General features: G+C 49.2%; 2 protein-coding genes and 1 long non-coding RNA gene across 3 annotated transcripts in view; 1 reads left to right on the forward strand and 2 right to left on the reverse strand.

Moving 5' to 3' along the window:
- Positions 1–216: 216 nt before the first annotated feature.
- LOC136625025 (trifunctional purine biosynthetic protein adenosine-3-like) lies at positions 217–6,957 on the reverse strand. Its single transcript, XM_066598944.1, has 5 exons — positions 6,849–6,957; positions 5,395–5,525; positions 3,834–3,975; positions 1,359–1,462; positions 217–399 (listed from the first exon to the last, which is right to left on the reverse strand). The coding sequence occupies exons 1-5, from the start codon at positions 6,955–6,957 to the stop codon at positions 217–219; spliced, it is 669 nt and encodes a 222-aa protein (XP_066455041.1).
- Positions 6,958–8,425: 1,468 nt separating this feature from the next.
- Positions 8,426–12,059, forward strand: LOC136625077 (uncharacterized). Its single transcript, XR_010792503.1, has 3 exons — positions 8,426–8,482; positions 10,854–10,898; positions 11,877–12,059. It is a non-coding gene; the product is annotated as an uncharacterized lncRNA (long non-coding RNA).
- Positions 12,060–13,899: 1,840 nt separating this feature from the next.
- LOC136625026 (trifunctional purine biosynthetic protein adenosine-3-like) overlaps positions 13,900–20,989 on the reverse strand; it is a 41,773-nt gene continuing 34,683 nt past the window's right edge. Inside the window, exons 12-17 of the mRNA XM_066598945.1 lie at positions 20,180–20,378; positions 18,781–19,035; positions 18,493–18,645; positions 17,721–17,924; positions 14,096–14,227; positions 13,900–14,030 (exon numbers count right to left, since the gene is read on the reverse strand). Of these exons, the coding sequence (XP_066455042.1) occupies positions 13,900–14,030; positions 14,096–14,227; positions 17,721–17,924; positions 18,493–18,645; positions 18,781–19,035; positions 20,180–20,378 (1,074 nt within the window). The remainder of the gene's footprint in view (positions 14,031–14,095; positions 14,228–17,720; positions 17,925–18,492; positions 18,646–18,780; positions 19,036–20,179; positions 20,379–20,989) is intronic.

The following is a 20,989-nucleotide window of genomic DNA, read 5'->3' on the forward strand; positions in this document are numbered from 1 at the left end:
TGCCTTGGACCGTTTCTCACCCAATGCATTGAAAGGCGTGGGAGGACATAAGTAAGTGCACCCCTCCAGTCCTATATTGTACCGAGAGGCACTGTGGTATATATCATCATATGTGAGCTCTCTACATGTATGAAGACCTCTGTAGAGACTGGAGACACAGGCTTCAGGCAGCTCCCGCCATGTTTTATTTTGGCCCCTACGGTAATAGATAAGGGATCAGTCTCCGGCTTTCCACGATGTACGGCCGTCTGATCCTAAGGTAATGCTTCCACTGGCCACCAGGTGTAGCGCCTTGGCTACTGCCCTCTGTTCCGCTTCTTCCAGTTGCTTACACATGGGGACCTCCGGATCGGCCATGACGGTCTCCTGCAGGATGATCGGTCCGGGGGAGCCGCCACCCTGTAAACCAAGCACACTGGATTTAGAATTCTGTTTGTTTGACGTGGAAGATGCTGCAGAACATCTTTACGGAGTTCTTAAAGGGATTCTGTCAGCAGGTTCCTGATGTCTGACTGAAAACGGAGTTCTGAGTCATGGAGGCGGACTGCACTGGCGTCGCTCCACCCACATGATGCAGATGGACAGCTTTTTCCCCTTTTGTGTATAGGGAGAGAGCTGCCCCTCTGCATACTGCAGGCAGAGAGACACCAGTAGGGTTCACCTCCGTGAGTCTGTGCTCCGCTTTGAGTCCAACTTCACAAACCTGCAGACATAATACCTTTAACCCTTTAAAGCACCAAGCACAGTAAATAAAGGGTGTGGGATTAAAGCTTCAGCTCCTGCAATCAAGCAGGTGCAGGTCAGGTCCTCAGCTGTCAGACACAGCAGAGGACCCAGAGGAGAAAGGAGAAGTGTTTTTTAACCGCTTCTGCCTTCCCCTTTCTAAACTACATAGAGCTCAATGAGTGCTATGTACTAAAGCGTGACAGTGGAAGTGTTCCTTCCACCATGTGACTCAGTGATCATGTGACCGGAGGGATACCCTGGCACAGCAGACCTGCAGGGTCCTAACAGACCCGGATCAGCTCTGCCAGTGACTATTGTCACTACAGGGATGTTTTCCATGTAACTGGGGCGCCTATGGATGTTGCAGCTACAGTAGAAAAGTGTCAAAAAAACAAACAACAATGTGAATGACCCCCAGAGGTCGTATCTGACGTCATGGGGGACATAGATGTAAAAAAAATACAGAATAAAATGAAAAAATATATACATAAAAAAAGAAAATGACCCAAATTACAAAGGGTTCACATACTTTTTCTTGCCAGTGTATGTAGTGGGTGTGACTAAATCCGTTCCCCCTCCAGCACTGCGGTCCATGAAGTGAGTATTGCGGACAGCAGCAGATTGGTACTCACCAGCATGAAGCACACCGTGCAGCCGCCGACTTTGGATCCCGTTACTGGTGATTTGTCCGTTTTCACACTTGGGAATAGTGAGGCGTAAAGTCTCAGGATCCTCCCTAAACATGAAATATCAGAAAACATAAGAACCGCCGCTGGTAAGGCACGTTATCCGTGAGGGGGGGGGGGGGGGCGGCCATATTTATCATATCCCCATATTATTACAGAGTTTACTGAATAGGTTCGGCTTTACTGCTGCAGGGAGCACATTGGCATTGAGCTGTCATTTACACCAGGTGTAGTTAAAGAGCTGATCTCAGTACAGGTGTCTTATATTGGAATAATAGCGTGCTTGAACAGGAAGGCATGGATGCGCTACACGATGGTACGCCACACGGGCCGCTGGGGGCCAGGAACATGGATATGGATGCAGAGATAGAAAGTACCATGTGAGGAGCAGAAATCCGCTTTCCGCATCTCTGTAAGTCCTTGGAGTGAACACGGGTGCAACAAGGTGATCGCGCCAAATTCCAACCTCTCCGTTCCTGATTAGATTCCACTGTTGAACAGCAGCATGCATGTGTAGTAGCAGAAGGAGGCACTTCGAGTCCAGTGTCCTTCCTGCAGTCACAGCAGCGGTTCTGTCTGACTGAGGCCATTCGCACACACAACGCTTTTTACAACGTTCTCCACTGCGTTTCAAACACCGCGCTAAAAGCTGTAAATCGCCTTCATTGATTTCAATGGTAACGTTCGAACGTGACGTTTCTAACGCCACGATTTTCTGCTCTATTTTAGTGCTTTTTAACACACCTCATCGCCCATTGTAATGACGGCGAGCCTTAAAAACGCTTCTGAACACGTTTGGAAACACTAAATCCACGTTCCTGGGGGCCGGTGCGCCATAACATCGTGTAGCGCATCCATGTCTTCCTATTCAAGTACGCTGCTGCTATCTCGCCATAGGACCCCAGTATGAGGCGCCGGATCCGTCTATCTGACTGCAGACAGATGATAAAACATTTGTCCACGTGCGCCAAAAAGCCGCAGAACATGAGTCCGCTGACTGCGTGGACTTCTGCAGTAACCGTTGGCTCTGCTGCGTATTGAAAAAAACACGAAGTACATAGAAAACACGTATAATAAAATGTGTTCTATTAAAGATATATATATATATATAAGCCATCAGTAATATGTGAGTGAATGAGCCCACAGCTTCTTAACCCCTTCAGGGGCAGGGTTATTATTGCCTCGTCACGTCTCACAGGGCCGGTTTTTTAAATGAGTCAACAATGTAATTTAATCTCTCCAGTATTATTAAGTAAAGCAACAATCACATTGCAACATTTGTAGTGAAAGAATACATTGTAACCATTGTAACTGCCTGCTCAGTGCAGCGAGCCGCGGGGATATTCCGGGCCGCCACTAAAGGGATGGTCCATATTCTATCTTGTTGGACATAGTAGCGGAGGGGTCTCTCAATGGCCACTGGCATTTATGTAATAAATGGATTTTAATGGGCGCTTCATCTATAAGGCTTAATTGTTGTCTTGATTAATTTGGGGTGAGGGGCGGGCGAAACCAGCAAGTAACAGAAGGGGACTGCAAACCCGTTAACGCAGCTCAACTTCAGGCCGCAGACACAGGACTGGATTACAGATAAATTCCCCAGCCCAACGCGGGTCTATAGTACTGACCGGGACTCACAGCAGCATAGGGATCTGTAGGGATGTATGATGCGATGAGCTCAGGTCCATAGATCTGTGGTCTGACAGCGCGGTCCCCTGGACGTTAGTAGATGGGCCAAATGATTTGATCACATTATATACCAAGAGCCTTGCATTATGTAATGTGGTTAGAGGATTGATTACAGGTATGTAGACCTCTGATAGTAAATGTATTATGAGCGCTGTTGCCATTTTTTAGTTTCTACTTCTAGCTACATGGATTAAAAATGGGTTTGCAATTCTCTTCCTACAAACAGCGCCATTCTTGTCCCAGGTTGTGACTGGAATTGCAGTTTTTACTTAGATGGAGCTAAGCTACAGTAACATATACAGCCCATGGAGAGGAGTTACTTGAACACTGCAAACTGTTTATTTTGATCTTGGACAACCTCTAGTGGATTACTGGTGCAGTAGGGGCAGGCGACACAGGAATCGGGGTACGATGTGGACCCCAAGCCGACTCCTCAGTACTTTGGCAGATCTCTTTCTTCTGGCAATACAGCCTCTCCTAAGGCTCAGTACCACTGGAATTGCTTTCCAGCTTGCAGCTCTCTATAATCTCAAGTCCTCCATCTCTCCCACCTGACGTCTGTAGCCAATGGGAAGTCACATACAACACTTCATAGAGACATACACAAACTGCAATAATGCATGTTGGCCTGTAGAGGTCACCCTTATGTCATCCAGATTACATAACTATAGGAAACATAACAGAGCTTGTGAGCTCCACCCTGGGCTCCCCCCTTACTGCCATGTCCATTACCTCTCCATCTCCTTGGGAATAGCTCTGATAATGTCCATCCAAACCCAGCGAGGCAGATCAGATCTATGGAGAATTCCTCCAACACTCTGCACATTGTACTCTCAAATTCTGAATGGCATCCGAACGTTGTGTGGTCGATAACCTGGTGCGACAGGAGAAGTAATGTGTAATTATGTCAGGTGATGCCAGGCCGCAAGTAAGAAAGAAAAGAGGATTAAAGACGACGTTAACCCCTCCGCACTTCTAGCCGGATATTTTATATGCAGATTACACTCTAGATGTCGCTGGATTTCACGGTTTCCGGAATGCACTTTAAAAACCACTCAGATTATATTTTACCCAGTCTAAATGGGTTATTATGGGTAGTGGGCACCCGGCCATCAGCTGCACTCTGCGGGGAGCCTGGCAGGGCCGGACGTCCACATGGTGGAATTTGCGTCTGATTTTTCCGTGCAGATTCTCCCTCTAAATCTGTCGCAGGAATCTGCTAAAATAATTTCTGCTGCGTTTCCACACTTCTGTCTGCCCCACATCTTCACACGGATTTAGATCTTTTCCGCAGGTAAATATGCAGGCGGATCTCCCAACACGAATTCAGTACAGAATCCGCATCATTAAGTGGCATCACCATTTTTCAGCTTCGTATACACAATGGATGGGACACTTTGCCGGCACGGAACCTGCGACAAATCCACAGCAAGTATCCACCATGTCAATATCCTCCAATTACAGGGGATATAAAAAGTCTTCACACCCAGTAAAATGCCAGGTTTTTGTCATGTTGAAAAATTACCAAAGACGAATCATTTCTGTTAAAATGTAGTCTGTAAAGGAGGAGGCACAAGCTGCTAAACAACACTTCTCCCTTCTCCTCCGGGTCCTCAGCTGAGACTAACAGCCGAGGATCTGACCTGCTCTTGTTAGATTGCAGGAGCTTTAATCCCGTGTTGCATTTTTACTATCTGCTGGGATTAAAGCCCAAGACCATGCGCCGTAACCTTACAGTGCTTTGTCCTTTAGGGGTTAACCGCGATAACAGAACTACGTGCACAACCAGCCGCCTGATCCGTGACAGCAGGACGGGATCGGGAGCGACTGTTCATTTGCGCTTATTGTGCTTTAAAGTTCCCATTCTCAAAATACCAACATGCGTTCCTGCCGCGACCTGGACCCTCCCGATCGGACCGAGAGGACTAGGAGAACCATCCAATGACGGCGGCTGCTTCTAGCACCTCGCACCCCCCCTATCCTCCAGCAGTGTCTCCCAGGGTCCTCGTCCTCGAACCCTTCTGAGGCTCCTGGAGTCCATCTGCACATTCCCATCTGTGGCGAGAGACGCTCTTAGTGACCAACAGATGGAGGACCCTCTACTAACTCGCTAATGGAGAAGATGAAGACTGGTTATCTGATTCCCCTAATCCTCCCCCCTCCCGTATTTATAGGACCGCCCTGCAGACGGTTGTTATAGACGTCCTACAGTGATCGCATCTCCCAGATTTATGAGCCGTCCGGACACGTTTTCATCTTCCCCGCGGTTCCTCCGGTTAGAGGTGAGACGCACCCGCGTGGGGATCCCGGCTCCGGCCGCCTTCTTCAGCTCTTCCACCGCACTCTTGTTGGCGACTACTAGGGACAACCGCGTGCAGCTGCCCAGCTGTCTCATCGTCTCCGCCAGAAGCTTCAGTTTAGGGCCTGGAAAATTGGGGAAATTCCGTTTTAGAATTGCAAGAATTCGGACGTTCTGAGCGGCGTTTGTGTCTAAGAAACGGCAACAAGTTCAGGATTATTCCAGAGTCTTCTATAGACTTCCTGCGCGCTCGTATATAAGATCCCCATCATACGGGTCCATATAGCTGCTAGACGGTCCCGCTCACACGGAGCGCAGCGCTTACAGCAGCAGCAAAGTGAACGAGGTTATCAGTCTCATCCAGACGCGGCGGACGATCCGCACATAAACCGCCCTGCAGCGTAGATGGATCAACATGGCAGCCCAGAGCCTACTGAAGGCTCCCACACATAGATGCCTATTAAGTTCTGCGGGTGGCAAGGCTTAAAAGGCAACATCCAAAATCAGTTTATTGCAGTATTGCAGTACATAGCACAAGTGATCAAATGATCACAAGTTCAAGTCCCCTGTGGGGACTAAATAAAAATGTAAAAAAAAGGCATATCATATAAATTTTACTGTTGAAAAAATTATGTTTAAAATAACAAAAAAAAAACTTTTCCCATAAAAATCTAAACTATTAAAAACCCCACATATTTGGTGCCACCGTGTAATTCAAAACTACAATATCACAATATTTATCCTACACGGTGAAGGACTAAAAAAAAAAAAAAGGATGTAATGTCAGAATTGTGATATGGAAATAAAATTCTTTGTATACCGGTTTCCATTCCCTGACTGTGAGCAGAGATCTTGAAAATAATAAAGTATTTAAATGAACTATAGGGTTAGCGAAATTAACTTCCCCAACTCAGAGGCCTCGGGAGGGTGCTCTGTTGCTCCAAATTAGAGGTAATTTAGACAATGATCATTTCAGTCGCCATTTATGAAAAAAAGTTAAAAAAACCTCACCTATAGGTGGCGCTACAGCGGATCAGGTCTACTGTGACAAACCTGCATCAGTTTAAGAACTGAAAAATAGCATTTGGTGGCATTTTGTAGCAGTTTAAGCTGACGCACTGCGTTCAGTGATGGAAGTGCAGTGTCCCGTAGGGTGACCTCGGACACAGGGCATACATTGAGGAGCTGGGAGGGCAAGATGGACACTGGTCATAGTGGCGCTTACCACGCTCCCTCCCGGAGGAACGCACATAGGCTCGGCCAGGGCAGCACTGGGCCTCTTACGGACAACCCTCGGAAAGGGATGCCCAATAACTTTGCAAATTGGTATAGGGGTTGTTACGGGTGACGCCCCTGTTCCGTTACCCACCGGAAAGACCATCAACGGTAAATAATTGAGCCGCAGACTAGAGTAACGTACCTCAGGTCTAGATAGCAGCAAAGCTTACTGGCGAAGATGCTGAGGACTGGAGGGGAGGGGTCAGGAAGAAAGGAAGTGACCAGGGGTAGGGGTGGAGTTAGCAGGGTTAGAGGAAGAAGAGGGAAGAGGAAGATCATTCTGGACCGGGAGAAGAAGAGTGAAGACGGACCCAGAACAGCTGAAGAATGGAGGAGCTAATGCGGATGATCAAGGACGTGGTGGCCAGCCAGGGCTCAAGCTGGCTCGTGAAGATGGCTGAAGACCTTTCCGGGACGACAGCGGCGGAAGAAGGAGCAAGCACCAGCCAGCCGGTTTTGCCCAGCAGCGAGGAGCCACGTGGAAGACCAACCCGGAGAAGAAACCCGCCAGCGCGACTGAGCCCCAGCCCGGTGGCGAAGAGAGGCGGGCGTAACAGCAGCCCAAGACCGGAGCGACTCGGAGGGAACAGTGCCGTGCGGTCTCAGCGCGGTAGGGAGGAGGCGGAACCAGCGGAACGCATGGGAGTCGGTGAGCCAGAGGTAGCGGAGAGGACAGCACTCACCCGTGGAGGTATGGCAGCATCCAGGTCGGGTAAGTCCAGCACGGGAGGAGGTATGCCCGCGGCTGACGGCAGAACAAGGAGCGAGGTCCCAAGGAGCGAGGTCCCGGAGCGATCGCCACGTGCAGCAGCAGGCGCGCGTAGGGTTCCGCGCACAGGATATAGATCCGGCCGCGGAGATGCAGCGAACGTTAGGAGGGAGATGCCAGAGAGTGCATCTCCCTCATCGTGCGCCGCGAGTAGCGGGGGGGAGAGTGGGGGGGGAGGGAGGGAAAACATAAAGGGCCAGCCAAATAGAGGGCAGAATATTCGCCACCAGCACTTGGGGGGGGATAGGGGGGGGGCAGCGGCCAGAATAGAGGAGGCGGACGAATTTCGTGCTACAGCGCGGAAGGGGCGATCATTTCATCGCTCAAAAACAGCGACATTTCGCACCACAGCGCAGTATGGGGCGGTCGCCGGGAGCGAAAAATCAGAGCATTTTCGCACATCAGCGCGGAGTAGGCCGGCAGTCAGCGAAGAAGAGGCGGCGAATTTTCGCGCCATAGCGCGGGGGGGCCAGGGGCCTCCACCAGTGACTTTATCCAGGCGCAGGGAGTTCAGGATTTCAAGCTGCAGCAGTGTAGAGAGGGTCTCCCCGGAGCATTGCGCAGCGCACAATAGCTTAAGCCGCCCCCATCTTAGCAGCGGTAGAGTTACAAGGCAGGATAGGTGCAGGCAGTTAGAGGGGGCAAAGAGCAGACGTACAGCCAGGGCGCGAGAGGAGCGCAGCTGCTCATCATCTTCAGCAGAACGAGAGGAAATGAGGAGGAGCAGATTCGTACGGGGTGGTCAGGCAGAAGCGGTGACTTGGAGGGAAGGGCAGAGCAACCGAGAGGTGGAGATGCAGGTCATGAGGAATTTGTGTTCACGGTCACCGGCTTCTTCTGCAGATATCAGACAAGGAGAGCGTGGGAGCAGACCGGGTAACAGGATGTCAGCCTGCGGGGCTACAATGTCAAGGAGCCCGAGGAGCCGGTGTGTCCCCCAAGAAAGTGGCACGGCACGATACGCACGGGAATACCATCAAACATCACTGCCCGCCCCTAACGTTCCCTTGGCTATGCCGGAGGTCAACGAGGCGGGTGAGTCGTTTCAATTAAATAAAGTTTGGGATAATGTGTCCGGCACGAGCCGGAAGGATGAATTTATGGTGGCTCTCAGAGCCTTGGTGGATAAATATGATATGGAAAAAGGGCTTCTAGTGTCCTATGATAAACCGGGGAGGGAGGCCTCGCCCGAGGTTGGTGGTCCAGCACAAGGACAGAGGTGCCTGCCCTCGGTGGCAGGGGTGAGCGAGGGTCTGAAATTAGCAGACTCGCTTTTTTGTGGAGTAGCCCCGTTGGATGCGGGGCTGGAGAACGAAGTGGTAACAAAAATTATAAATGGTAACTATGTGGATATATGGTCGCTGTTATCAGTCGAACACGTGTCAGTTGACAAGGAACGGTTCACTGAACGTGGGAGTGAGAAAAAACCCAAAGTAGCCAAAACATTTGGGAATTGGCTACAGGCCTTTTTGATTTTGGCACATGTAGTGTGCAAGCAGCAGCCGCAGAAGGGCCCGGAATTGCTCGTGTACATCAACACGATCCACAGTGCATATAAGTTGCACGGGGGATCGGCTTGGTGGCGATACGACGAAGATTTTCGTCGCAGAATTTCGGGTTCACAGCATATCAGTTGGGCGTCAAAGGCGACTGACGTTTGGATCCAGCTGATCCTGGCGCAAAAACCCGTAAAACATAACTTTCAAGGATCGGCCGCAGGAGCCAGTGGACAGCAGGCTGCTGCGGCCCCAAAACCATCCGGTTCATGCTGGGCCTTCAACGAAGGCCACTGCCGTTTTTTCACATCGTGCAAATTTCGGCACGAATGTTCGGTCTGTGGAGGTTCGCACACGGCGTTGCGTTGTTTCCGACGCCAACGAGCGACGGGAGTTCCCGGCACAGGGGCGAACGCCGGTGAGCGTCCAGTACCTGGAGCCGTGGCTCGACCGGTACCCCCGGAGACTGGAAGCAAGCCTGCTTAGATCAGGGTTTGCTGAAGGTTTCTTTATCCCGCATTCCCCAGTTTCGTCGGCGTCTTTTTGCCAGAATTTAAAGTCCGCTCGCGATAATAAACAGTTGGTGATGGAGAAGTTGCTGAAGGAGGTAGAAATGGGTCGAATGGCGGGCCCGTTCCGGGAACCGCCGTTCGTGAACTTGCGGGTTTCCCCTTTGGGACTGGTTCCGAAGAAGGAAGCTGGCAAGTTCAGACTTATCCATCACCTATCCTATCCGTCGGGTGAATCAGTCAACGACGGAATATCGAAAGAGCAAGCGGCGGTGTCTTATACGTCTTTCGACTGCGCGGTTGCATTAGTTAGACAGGCGGGAAAAGGCGCCTGGTTGGCAAAGGCCGATATTGAATCGGCTTTCCGGCTTCTGCCGGTGCATCCGCAGTGTTTTCATCTGCTGGGATGCAGCATCGAGGACCAGTTTTTTGTTGACATGTGCCTACCGATGGGTTGCTCTATCTCCTGTTATTATTTTGAGGTTTTTAGTTCATTCTTGGAATGGATGTTAAGAGTGGAGACGGGCATCTCATCGGTAGTGCATTATTTGGATGATTTTCTTTTTGTTGGTCAGGCAAATTCGACGGCCTGCGAGTTTTTACTTGCGTCGTTTCGTAGTTTGATGAAAAAAAGCCGGGGTCCCCTTGTCGGACGAGAAGACGGTTGGCCCCGCGTCGAGGCTCGGTTTTTTAGGTATAGAAATCGACACGGAGGAAATGACTTTCCTCTTGCCGGATGAAAAAGTGGCGCGTTTGCGCCAAGTCGTGGAGTTGGTGGGCAGTTCTCGGAAGGTAACACTGCACCAACTCCAAGTATTGTTAGGGTTGTTGAATTTCACGTGCAGGGTCATTCCGATGGGGCGAGCCTTTTCCCGGCGGTTGTCACTAGCAACGAAAGGGGCAAAGGAACCCCATCATTTTGTCAGGGTGACAAAAGGGATGAGGTCAGATCTGCACATATGGAGAGTTTTTCTGAGTTCGTTTAACGGTCAAGTAATATGTATGGAGGAGGAGAAGCAGAATGAGGAGATCGGTTTGGTATCGGATGCAGCTGGTTCATACGGATTCGGAGTAATATTGGGTGATCAATGGTGTTGTGCTGCATGGCCTGATACATGGATAGAAAGAAAATGGATAAAGAACACAGCGTTATTGGAGATTTTCCCTTTGGTGGTGGCAATGGAGATATGGGGTCAGAGGTTGGCCAACGGTAATATTTGTTTTTGGTCAGATAATCAAGCGGTGGTGCAAATGGTCAACAAGCAATCGTCATCTTCAACGTTGGTGCTGGCAGCATTACGCCATTTGATCTTACGGTGTTTACAGCACAATGTTAAGTTTAAAGCGAGACATGTACCAGGATATTTGAATGCTACTGCTGATGCTCTTTCTCGTTTTCAGATGTCACATTTCAGGGAGCTGCACCCGACGGCGGAGGTCGAGGGGGTATGTTGCCCTGCTTTCTTGTGGGAAGTGATAGAGGAGAGCTGTTAGCTCTCGTAAAAGCGTCAGTAACAAGTACCACATGGAATCGATATAACAAAGTATGGAAAGAATGGTTAGTAGCGGCGGGTGGAATTTTTCCAACAGAAGAGAGAGCAAGGGCGGTAACATTAGATGTCCTGTCCGCAATGCGTAAAAGCGGTTCATCAGCGGATGCGGCGAAAAAACGACTATCGGCCATAGCATTTTTGTTGCGCTTACACGGGGCAAGAGACGTGACGAAGGACTTCGTTTTTGGGCAAATAATAAAAGGGTGGAAGAAGGACAGGGTGACCAAGGACGGCAGGCGCCCCATCACGTTTGAGTTATTAAATGCTATCCTCGACGTGGTGGAGTCGGTCTGCACGGATGCTTCCGAAGCAGAGCTTTTCCGCGCGGCTTTTTCCATCGCCTTTTTTGCTGCATTACGCATAGGGGAGTTAGTATCGGCGTGCAAATCTAAGCCCGGGGGGTTGTTTTTCTCAGACGTTTTAATTGACGAAGACTGTATTAAGATAGGTGTCAGAAGATCAAGGACAGACATATACGGGATGGGAGAATGGATCAGGGTAGGAAAATTGGGGACAAAGTGGTGCCCGGTGTTACTGGTATAGGAGTTCGCCAAGAGACACTGTGGGTCGGGTCCGTTTTTTCGCCATGCGTCGGGTTTTCCTTTAACTAAATACCAATTTACGGCGGTCATGAGGAATAGCATTAGAATGCTAGGCCTTAACCCCGCGGAATTCGGATCACATTCGTTTAGGATCGGAGCTGCGACGTCCGCCTTTGCGTGTGGCATGGGTATCGAGGGGGTTAAGAAGGTGGGTCGTTGGAAATCAGATGCATATCGGTCATATGTTCGGCCAGATCTGAGAGTTCTATAAATATTGTTTATGGTGTTGCGATTTCTGCTTTGGTTTTGTTCTTTTATTTTATTCACAGTGTCGGATTGGACAGTATGGGTGGTGGGCCACTCCTATGTATACTGGGCGGAAAAGAGAGCCAGAAATAGGCCCATTGGCGTGAACTTAGGCCTTAATGTGCAAGTGCGTTGGCTTGGTATTAGAGGATTACAATGGCCCAGGCTGCTCCAGGAGGTTCTAAAAATCAGCAGCTGGAAGAATGACAGAGTGATATTAGTTATTCATGCTGGAGGAAATGACCTTGGGAAGATAAAGGTTGCTGAGTTGATAGCATTGATGAAAGCGGACATTTTTCGTTTCAAGGAATTTTTTAAGAGGGTCATTATTGTTTGGTCAGACATCGTGGCCAGAAGAATTTGGAGAGAGGCAAGAGATAATGAAGCCATCGAGAGAGTGAGGAAGACCGTTAATTTTAGGATATCAAAGCATGTGCGAGCGTTAGGTGGGATAGCAATACGTCATTGGGAGCTGGAGAGAAGAGAGCGCGGGATGATGCGAGGTGACGGAGTGCATCTTAGCGACATAGGGCTAGATACCTTTTTATCTAGGTTGCAGGATGGGGTAGAGTCAGCTCTTTTGCTGGCATGTGGGGGGCGGAGTGCAGCATAGTAATATGCTGCATCCTTCGTGGCGGAATTTGAGGACTTCCATGCCAGCAAGAAATGGAAGGGCTTTTTCAGGCCGAGAGGGGCCTTCTTACGCCTCAGTTTTTACGGAAGATTTTAGAATCGGACAATTTTATTTTTGGCATGGAAGGAGAAAAATAGAGGATTCGTTAAAAGGTTTTATACAGTTAAATAAAGGCTGTGGCCTACCCACAATATGCCAGCATATAGTTGTATGGTGTCTTTGTTTAATGGGGAACGGGGGTTAATGGGTAAGTCCCTCCAGTCTAGATAGCAGCAAAGCTTACTGGCGAAGATGCTGAGGACTGGAGGGGAGGGGTCAGGAAGAAAGGAAGTGACCAGGGGTAGGGGTGGAGTTAGCAGGGTTAGAGGAAGAAGAGGGAAGAGGAAGATCATTCTGGACCGGGAGAAGAAGAGTGAAGACGCCCGCCCACCCGCCCTCTGAGCTGAGGGGGGGGGATGAAAAGATTATTAGGAGAGGTGGGGGGAAGTAATGTTAAAGGAAGTTGTCACAGCCGGTTAGGCGGAATTTGAGGACTTCCATGCCAGCAAGAAATGGAAGGGCTTTTTCAGGCCGAGAGGGGCCTTCTTACGCCTCAGTTTTTACGGAAGATTTTAGAATCGGACAATTTTATTTTTGGCATGGAAGGAGAAAAATAGAGGATTCGTTAAAAGGTTTTATACAGTTAAATAAAGGCTGTGGCCTACCCACAATATGCCAGCATATAGTTGTATGGTGTCTTTGTTTAATGGGGAACGGGGGTTAATGGGTAAGTCCCTCCAGTCCGTGGCAACGGTCATGGCCTGGAAAAAATTTTCTTCACATGAACAATGGGTGAAAGGCACAGTTTACACAGAGCAAACAACAATATTATAGTACCTCTACATGGTGATCCCTAGACACAGGAGGGCCGTGTAGGAACAGCATGATTAAAGTACCTCTACACGGTGATCCCTAGGCACAGGACGGCCGTGTAGGAACAGCAGGTATTAAAGTACCTCTGCACAGGGATTTTGCCTAAACTCACCACCAACACGCTCTCTCGCTTTTGGGGTTCACTACTCCACGGTCACTGGCATACAGATAATTGGGAACCGTTCTTCCTCCTCCATTCTTCACCACCTGGGAGTTAAAGGTACCCCCATGTGGCTGGCACTCTCAATGGAACTCCCAGAATTGAAGAACCAAAAAAGCTTAAGACACACCCAAACCACTCATATTTATCTCTTCACTCATACCACGATACAAGACACATTGCAAGCATCTCCCAGTCTTTTGCAAACATTTAACTCCTCATTTGCTGCAGCTTTGCAATACACATAACAGAATGACAAGACACTTTTGCACAGCACACCTACAAAAGACATTACATGTATGACACCTATGGAGGGGCCAGCAACATAGACTTCTGGCCACTACAGAAGATATGGCTTTGCAAATGGAGAGCATTGTTGAAAACCAAGAGGGACTTGCAAATGTCTTCTCATTTGGAGCAGCAGAGCGCCCTCCAGAGACTTCCAAGTTGGGAAGTTTAACTTTGCTGACCCTGTATATGAGGAAGTCGCAGAACATAAGGAGATGCACAGGAGCCGCTGATCCGGCGCCGTCTACCTGCAGTGGAGATCAGCACGGCCACCTGGGAGATCTTTGCAGGCACTTTGTTAACAATTATGTTTTTTAATAGCGGGAAGTTGTTCAGTTTTAGGGCTTCCAAAAAATTTCTCACTTGTACGCGAGATGAACCTACAGAGAGAAGAAGATGGCAAAGTGAAAATCCGTCTAGTATTTAGACCAGAAAATGTCGTGCTGCGCAAAAACATACGATTCCGGGTAATACAGCATCTTATATCAGGTGGTTACATAGAACTGCCTGACACCACCGGACCCCCAACCACCTGCGGCCCCCCAGAGCCGGGCTGACTCTAATACTTATTGTCAGTAACATTCCTCCTCTAGAAGGAATATATATAGTGTGGCAACCCAGCAGTTACTCGCTCTCTCGGATCGCCATCTTCTCCATTCAGGATGGTTGGCACCACACGCATGAAGGCTCAGGAGACCCGAATTACTTAAAAGTTTGGCTTCCACCAGTTTTATTTCACACACAGCAAACACATACTGGAACATAACACGATTTTAGGGTTTCCAACCCGCAGGGTCCCCATCACTATCCCTCACTCGGGGTGTCTAGGGGTCATCCTTCCCTTTCACATCCTTCCCTCGTCTGGTCTGCGCCGAACCTTAGGCTCCTTGTTCCTGACGCTGCTCTGCAGCCTCTCAGGACTGAATGTGTCTGGAGATCTGAGCTCCTCCAGACAGACCTGCACAGCCGTCCCTGCTGATTAGCACACCTTCCAGTACACAGAAGGCTTCTTTACTCCTCCCGCGGGCCATCCAGTGCACCGCCTTGCCACAATTTATACATACACACTCATTGTCACTAACATCCCTCTCCGAGGAGTGAGTGTGTGTGTATATATATATATAATGGGTTCTAAGGTGGTAATTCTGCTAAGCTGATGAGAGAGAACACCTGTGTGGCAGGGAGTAAAGAAAAGCTTTGATTCTTCTTACACTCACAGCTCCTGAGTTCTCCTCAGTGCTGGAGGAATCTACCTTCTCTGGGATGAGGAAATGTTAGATCCCAGGGAGAGGAACATAGAGATCTGCTGCTACGAGAGAACTTCTGGAATAGACATATGTTTTCGACAGTAGAGGCCAAAGATCTCGACAGGATGATGCCCCTGAGATGACGGATGAGCATGGAGGCTCTAGTACCCTGTTGTATCGCCACTAGCTTGGATACAAGATGTGATACTGACAGGCATGGAGGCTCTAGTATCCTGTTGTACCGCCTCTAGCTTGGATACCAGATGTGATACGGTGGCATGGAGGCTCTAGTACCCTGTTGTACCGCCTCTAGCTTGGATACCAGATGTAATACGGGCGGGCATGGAGGCTCTAGTACCCTGTTGTACCACCTCTAGCTTGGATACAAGATGTGATACAGGTCGGCATGGAGGCTCTAGTACCCTGTTATACCGCCTCTAGCTTGGATACAAGATGTGATACGGGCAGGCATGGAGGCTCTAGTATCCTGTTGTATCGCCTCTAGCTTGGATACAAGATGTGATAGGGGTGGGCATGGAGGCTCTTGTACCCTGTTGTATCACCTCTAGCTTGGATACAAGATGTGATACGGGCAGGCATGGGGGCTCTAGTACCTTGTTGTACCACCTTTAGTTTGGATAGAAGATGTGATAGAGGAGGGCATGGAGGCTCTAGTACCCTATTGGGCTGCCTATAGCTTGGATACAAGATGTGATACAGCGGGCATGAAGGCTCTAGTACCCTGTTGTACCACCTCTAGCTTGGATACAAGATGTGATACGGTAGGCATGGAGGCTCTAGTACCCTGCTGTACCACCTCTAGCTTGGATACAAGATGTGATACAGGTCGGCATGGAGGCTCTAGTACCCTGTTGTACCGCCTCTAGCTTGGATACAAGATGTGATACGGGCAGGCATGGAGGCTCTTATACCCTGTTGTACCGCCTCTAGCTTGAATACAAGATGTGATACGGGCGGGCATGGGGGCTCTAGTATCCTGTTGTATCGCCTCTAGCTTGGATACAAGATGTGATAGGGGTGGGCATGGAGGCTCTTGTACCCTGTTGTATCACCTCTAGCTTGGATACAAGATGTGATACGGGCAGGCATGGGGGCTCTAGTACCCTGTTGTACCGCCTCTAGCTTGGATACAAGATGTGATACAGGCAGGCATAGAGGCTCTAGTATCCTGTTGTATCGCCTCTAGCTTGGATACAAGATGTGATAGGGGTGGGCATGGAGGCTCTTGTACCCTGTTGTATCACCTCTAGCTTGGATACAAGATGTGATACGGGCAGGCATGGGGGCTCTAGTACCTTGTTGTACCACCTTTAGTTTGGATAGAAGATGTGATAGAGGAGGGCATGGAGGCTCTAGTACCCTATTGGGCTGCCTATAGCTTGGATACAAGATGTGATACAGCGGGCATGAAGGCTCTAGTACCCTGTTGTATCGCCACTAGTTTGGATACAAGATGTGATACTGACAGGCATGGAGGCTCTAGTACCCTGTTGTACCGCCTCTAGCTTGGATACAAGATGTGATACGGTAGGCATGGAGGCTCTAGTACCCTGTTGTACCACCTCTAGCTTGGATACAAGATGTGATACAGGTCGGCATGGAGGCTCTAGTACCCTGTTGTACCGCCTCTAGCTTTGATACAAGATGTGATGCAGGTCGGCATGGAGGCTCTAGTACCCTGTTGTACCGCCTCTAGCTTGGATACAAGATGTGATACGGGCAGGCATGGAGGCTCTTATACCCTGTTGTACCGCCTCTAGCTTGGATACAAGATGTGATACGGGCAGGCATGGGGGCTCTAGTACCCTGTTGTACCGCCTCTAGCTTGGATACAAGATGTGATACAGGCAGGCATAGAGGCTCTAGTATCCTGTTGTATCGCCTCTAGCTTGGATACAAGATGTGATAGGGGTGGGCATGGAGGCTCTTGTACCCTGTTGTATCACCTCTAGCTTGGATACAAGATGTGATACGGGCAGGCATGGGGGCTCTAGTACCCTGTTGTACCGCCTCTAGCTTGGATACAAGATGTGATACAGGCAGGCATAGAGGCTCTAGTATCCTGTTGTATCGCCTCTAGCTTGGATACAAGATGTGATAGGGGTGGGCATGGAGGCTCTTGTACCCTGTTGTATCACCTCTAGCTTGGATACAAGATGTGATACGGGCAGGCATTGAGGCTCTAGTACCCTGTTGTACCACCTTTAGTTTGGATAGAAGATGTGATATGGGCAGGCATGCAGGCTCTAGTACCCTATTGGGCTGCCTATAGCTTGGATACAAGATGTGATATGGGGGGCATTGAGTCTCTAGTCCCCTATTGTACCGCCTCTAGCTTGGGCACAAAATGTGTTACGGGGGCATGGAGTCTCTAGTTTCCTGTTGTACCACCTCTATCTTGGATACAAGATGTGATACAGGCGGGCATGGAGGCTCTAGTACCCTGTTCTACCACCTGTACCATCTTGTATTGTGGCAAGACTCAGTGGAAAGTACTAATACAGACCAACGGATTAGAGAGCAAAAAAAAGAAGAGGAGAGGACCCCCTACAAGCACGAAGGACGGATACGATAATGGAAAATATGAAAAATGCGGTAAACTGGCCTGCACGATGGTGAAGTATTGCTCCAATCACCCATGCCTCCTCGCCATACTGGATGTCAGCCAGGATCTTCTGGGCCGCGTCCTTCTGAGCTATCAGCAACACTCCAACACCGCAGTTAAAATTATAGACCAGGTTTTCCTCTGAAAGTTCTCCTTCACTGTACAACCAGGAGCAAATATCTGGAAGCTTCCAGCAGAGAGCATCTGGGGTGCCATATGTAGGGAATAATAGCATTAGAACATGGTCAATGACAAACGACCGCCAACCTCCGGGGTGTAATCTATGCTTTATTGGCAGCCTGAGTGGAAGGTGAGCCCAAGACTGAGTGAGTGAGGTAGATCACCCCCCATGTGGTTGCGCCCATGTCATGTGTTGGGGGAGTGTGTGCACATGACACATCCATTTGGGATGTTTCCCAACTTAAAGGGCTCACCACTATGGACAATATCACTCAGATGACCACAGGATGTCCTGCTTCTTGGAATCCAAGTGATCAGCTCTGATCCATGTAAAGACCTGGCAGCAAGGCTTTAATTCTCCTGCAGCGCCACCACATGGGAAATTAAATATTACATGTTCCTTATTGAATGAATCGGCTGTTCTTGTCATGTACTGAAGTGTTGGGTCCCCCGGAGAGAGCTGTTCTCCATGTTGATTAATTGATGGAGCTTCACAATGACTGACTGCCCATTACTAACTCGGAATTTATTACATTTCCTACTATGGTGCTTATTGATGAAAATCGGCATCGGCATTATTGGCGTACCTTACCTAGGATGATCCCCATGTGCTCAGGTAAGTAGAGGAGGATGCTTCCCACTAGTCCACCCTCAGTAATGGGAACACAGGCATTAATGTGCCCGGATTGGAGAGCGCGGAGTACCGGTTGGCTAGACACCACGGTGGAGTTCATTATCATTTCCCCTACAGAAGAGACAGAGAAGAATTATACAACAGTATATATACCCCAAAATACCCCATTGTAGACGGACATATTTTACTACTTCTGGGGACGGACCAAAACTCAGAATGCTGAGGTGGTAACGATGGGAAACGTACCCCACGTTGTGTCTCCATCGCTCATCGGCAGCTCTGATGTATATTGTAAGGAGTGGCTTTCCATGACGTCCTTTAGAAGGGACAGGTTGCTGCTGCTATATGATGCTGGTGACCGTATTCCTATAACCAGGTCACCCGCTCTCATCTGCTCTGGACGAGGCAACCTGCGATCCCGCTCAACTACCCCGAGAGCAAACCCAGACAAGTAGTAGGTCCCGTCGGCATAGACGCCAAGAGGTGGCAGAAAGTCTCTCTCTAAGGAAAGAAAAAAGGGACAAAAATCACCGGAGCGCCAGGATGGACGTAACAAGGAGAATATACATATAGAATCAGACCGCAAGCTGGGCGTCACCTGAACTCCGGAAGTCACTGCCCACCCGGCTCTCCACCACCTGGGAAAGACCTGCAGACCCCTCAGACAACCTACAGTAACCGCCAGCTCAAGATGAGTACCAACCACCCCACCTGCCGTCTCCTTCCCCGTATACTGCGGGCAGGGTCCTCTCTTCCGTTGTATACATATATAGTAGTATATGTAGCTTATATACAGTGCAATGCAGTTAAACTCCTCTCCTTTATTGTAGAGCGCCCTGGAATTAATGGCGCGATAAAACAAGTAATAATTCCAGTGACGTCTGCATTTACAAATCCCCATTGATTTCTAGGGCGACATTTGGTGCGCAAATACACAGAAAAATACATGGTTTTTCTTTCCGCACGTCGGATATGTACAAAATACGGAAATGTGAACGAACCCATTGAAATCAATGCATTATATTCTCTGCGTATTACACGCACACATACACCTATGTGAAGCCTTAGGGCGCCCACCCACTGGCGATTTTTTTTCCCTGCGAAATTCGCAGCATTTTTTTCTCTGCAGGGGTCTATGGGACTTGTAATGTTAAAATCGCGATCGCGCAAAATCGCAATTTACCGCGAAATCGCGATTTTGCGCAATCGCGATTTTAACATTACAAGTCCCATAGACCCCTGCAGAGAAAAAAATGCTGCGAATTTCGCAGGGAAAAAAAATTGCCAGTGGGTGGGCGCCCTTAGGCTGCACGTATTTGCGATGTCAATGAGGTCATTTATAATTTCGTATTTTGCATGTGCATAATAAAAAACATGCTGTATTTTTCTGTGTATTTGCGCATCAAGGTCCCCGTAGAAGTCAATGGGAGGTGCACAAATACATGCAAAATACGCAAGGAGATGCGTGATATGCTGAGTAATTACACTGGGAAAAAACCACATCGATCCTCATTAAGGCTAATTAGCCATTTCAATTGGTGCGTCTTTGTTTGCAGCGCGCAAATAAACATGTGTTGTGGGTGCAAAAAGTTCAACAAATATGCCGATGGGCACACAAAAAAAAAAATCTCATTCTATATGTTACCCAGTAATGTGGCGCCAGTTATTTGGCAGCCTGATGCCAGTCCTTCCTCTATGGCATCAGTCACATCCGCTGAGAGTTCTCCACCAGCACAGTGTGGCGTGAAAAACAAAATCTGAGCTCCTTGTGCCAAAAGCTCATTCACACATGAAGTCACCAGACGTTGGGCTGCCGATCGGTGCAGATTACAAGCCAGGGCGACCTGGAAGAAATGGGAGAATAGACAGCAGGAAATGCAATGTTCTAATATACACTCTTTGTCAAAAAGACTCCCGACTCCCAGAAGAAGTTGTCGTGTTGCTGTGAGACGCGGCATGCAGTTCCATCTCAGGAAGATATACATGACAGTTGTGGTGATTAGATGAACGGTCTTGTCACCGGAGGCCCTAAAAGTGGTTCCCCCCCTGGCCTATAAGAGGCTTCCGGGGCTCCTTGTGTGTAGTGACCTCTTCTTCCACTTGTGTAGAGCTTGTTGACCACTAGACGCCTCTAAGACGCAGAGAAGAGATGTCACCCCGTTACCAGAGTCTGAGAGGGGCGCATTACTGGGGTGTGAGAAGCTGGATGGTCGTATCGATGAATTGTTTCCCACCGGGCAGTTCTGACCAGACTGTTAGGAGCTGTTGGGACCAATGGATAAGGGCACACAGGGTGACCGGGCTTAGGACCCCCGACACACCACCAGTAGAGAGGAGCGTCTGACCAGACTGGTAGGGGGTGTTGGGACCAGTGGATGGGGGCAGGCAAGGTGATCAGGCTCAGGACGCTCCCTACAGACCACCAGTAGAGAGGAGTGTCTGACCAGACTTGTAG

The sequence above is a fragment of the Eleutherodactylus coqui genome, chromosome 4 (genome assembly GCF_035609145.1).
Source record: "Eleutherodactylus coqui strain aEleCoq1 chromosome 4, aEleCoq1.hap1, whole genome shotgun sequence".
NCBI lineage: Eukaryota > Metazoa > Chordata > Amphibia > Anura > Eleutherodactylidae > Eleutherodactylus > Eleutherodactylus coqui.

What these genes read in the sequence shown, in the direction of transcription:
- LOC136625025 (XM_066598944.1), bottom strand. Translation starts at nt 6,957, where the DNA reads ATGATCTTCCTCTTCCCTCTTCTTCCTCTAACCCTGCTAACTCCACCC. An exon ending in ATTCCCAAGGAGATGGAGAG is followed by an intron (nt 1,463 to 3,833) that starts GTAATGGACATG and finishes TTTCATGTTTAG; the next exon opens with GGAGGATCCTGAGACTTTAC. An exon ending in GCACGGTGTGCTTCATGCTG is followed by an intron (nt 400 to 1,358) that starts GTGAGTACCAAT and finishes CTTGGTTTACAG; the next exon opens with GGTGGCGGCTCCCCCGGACC.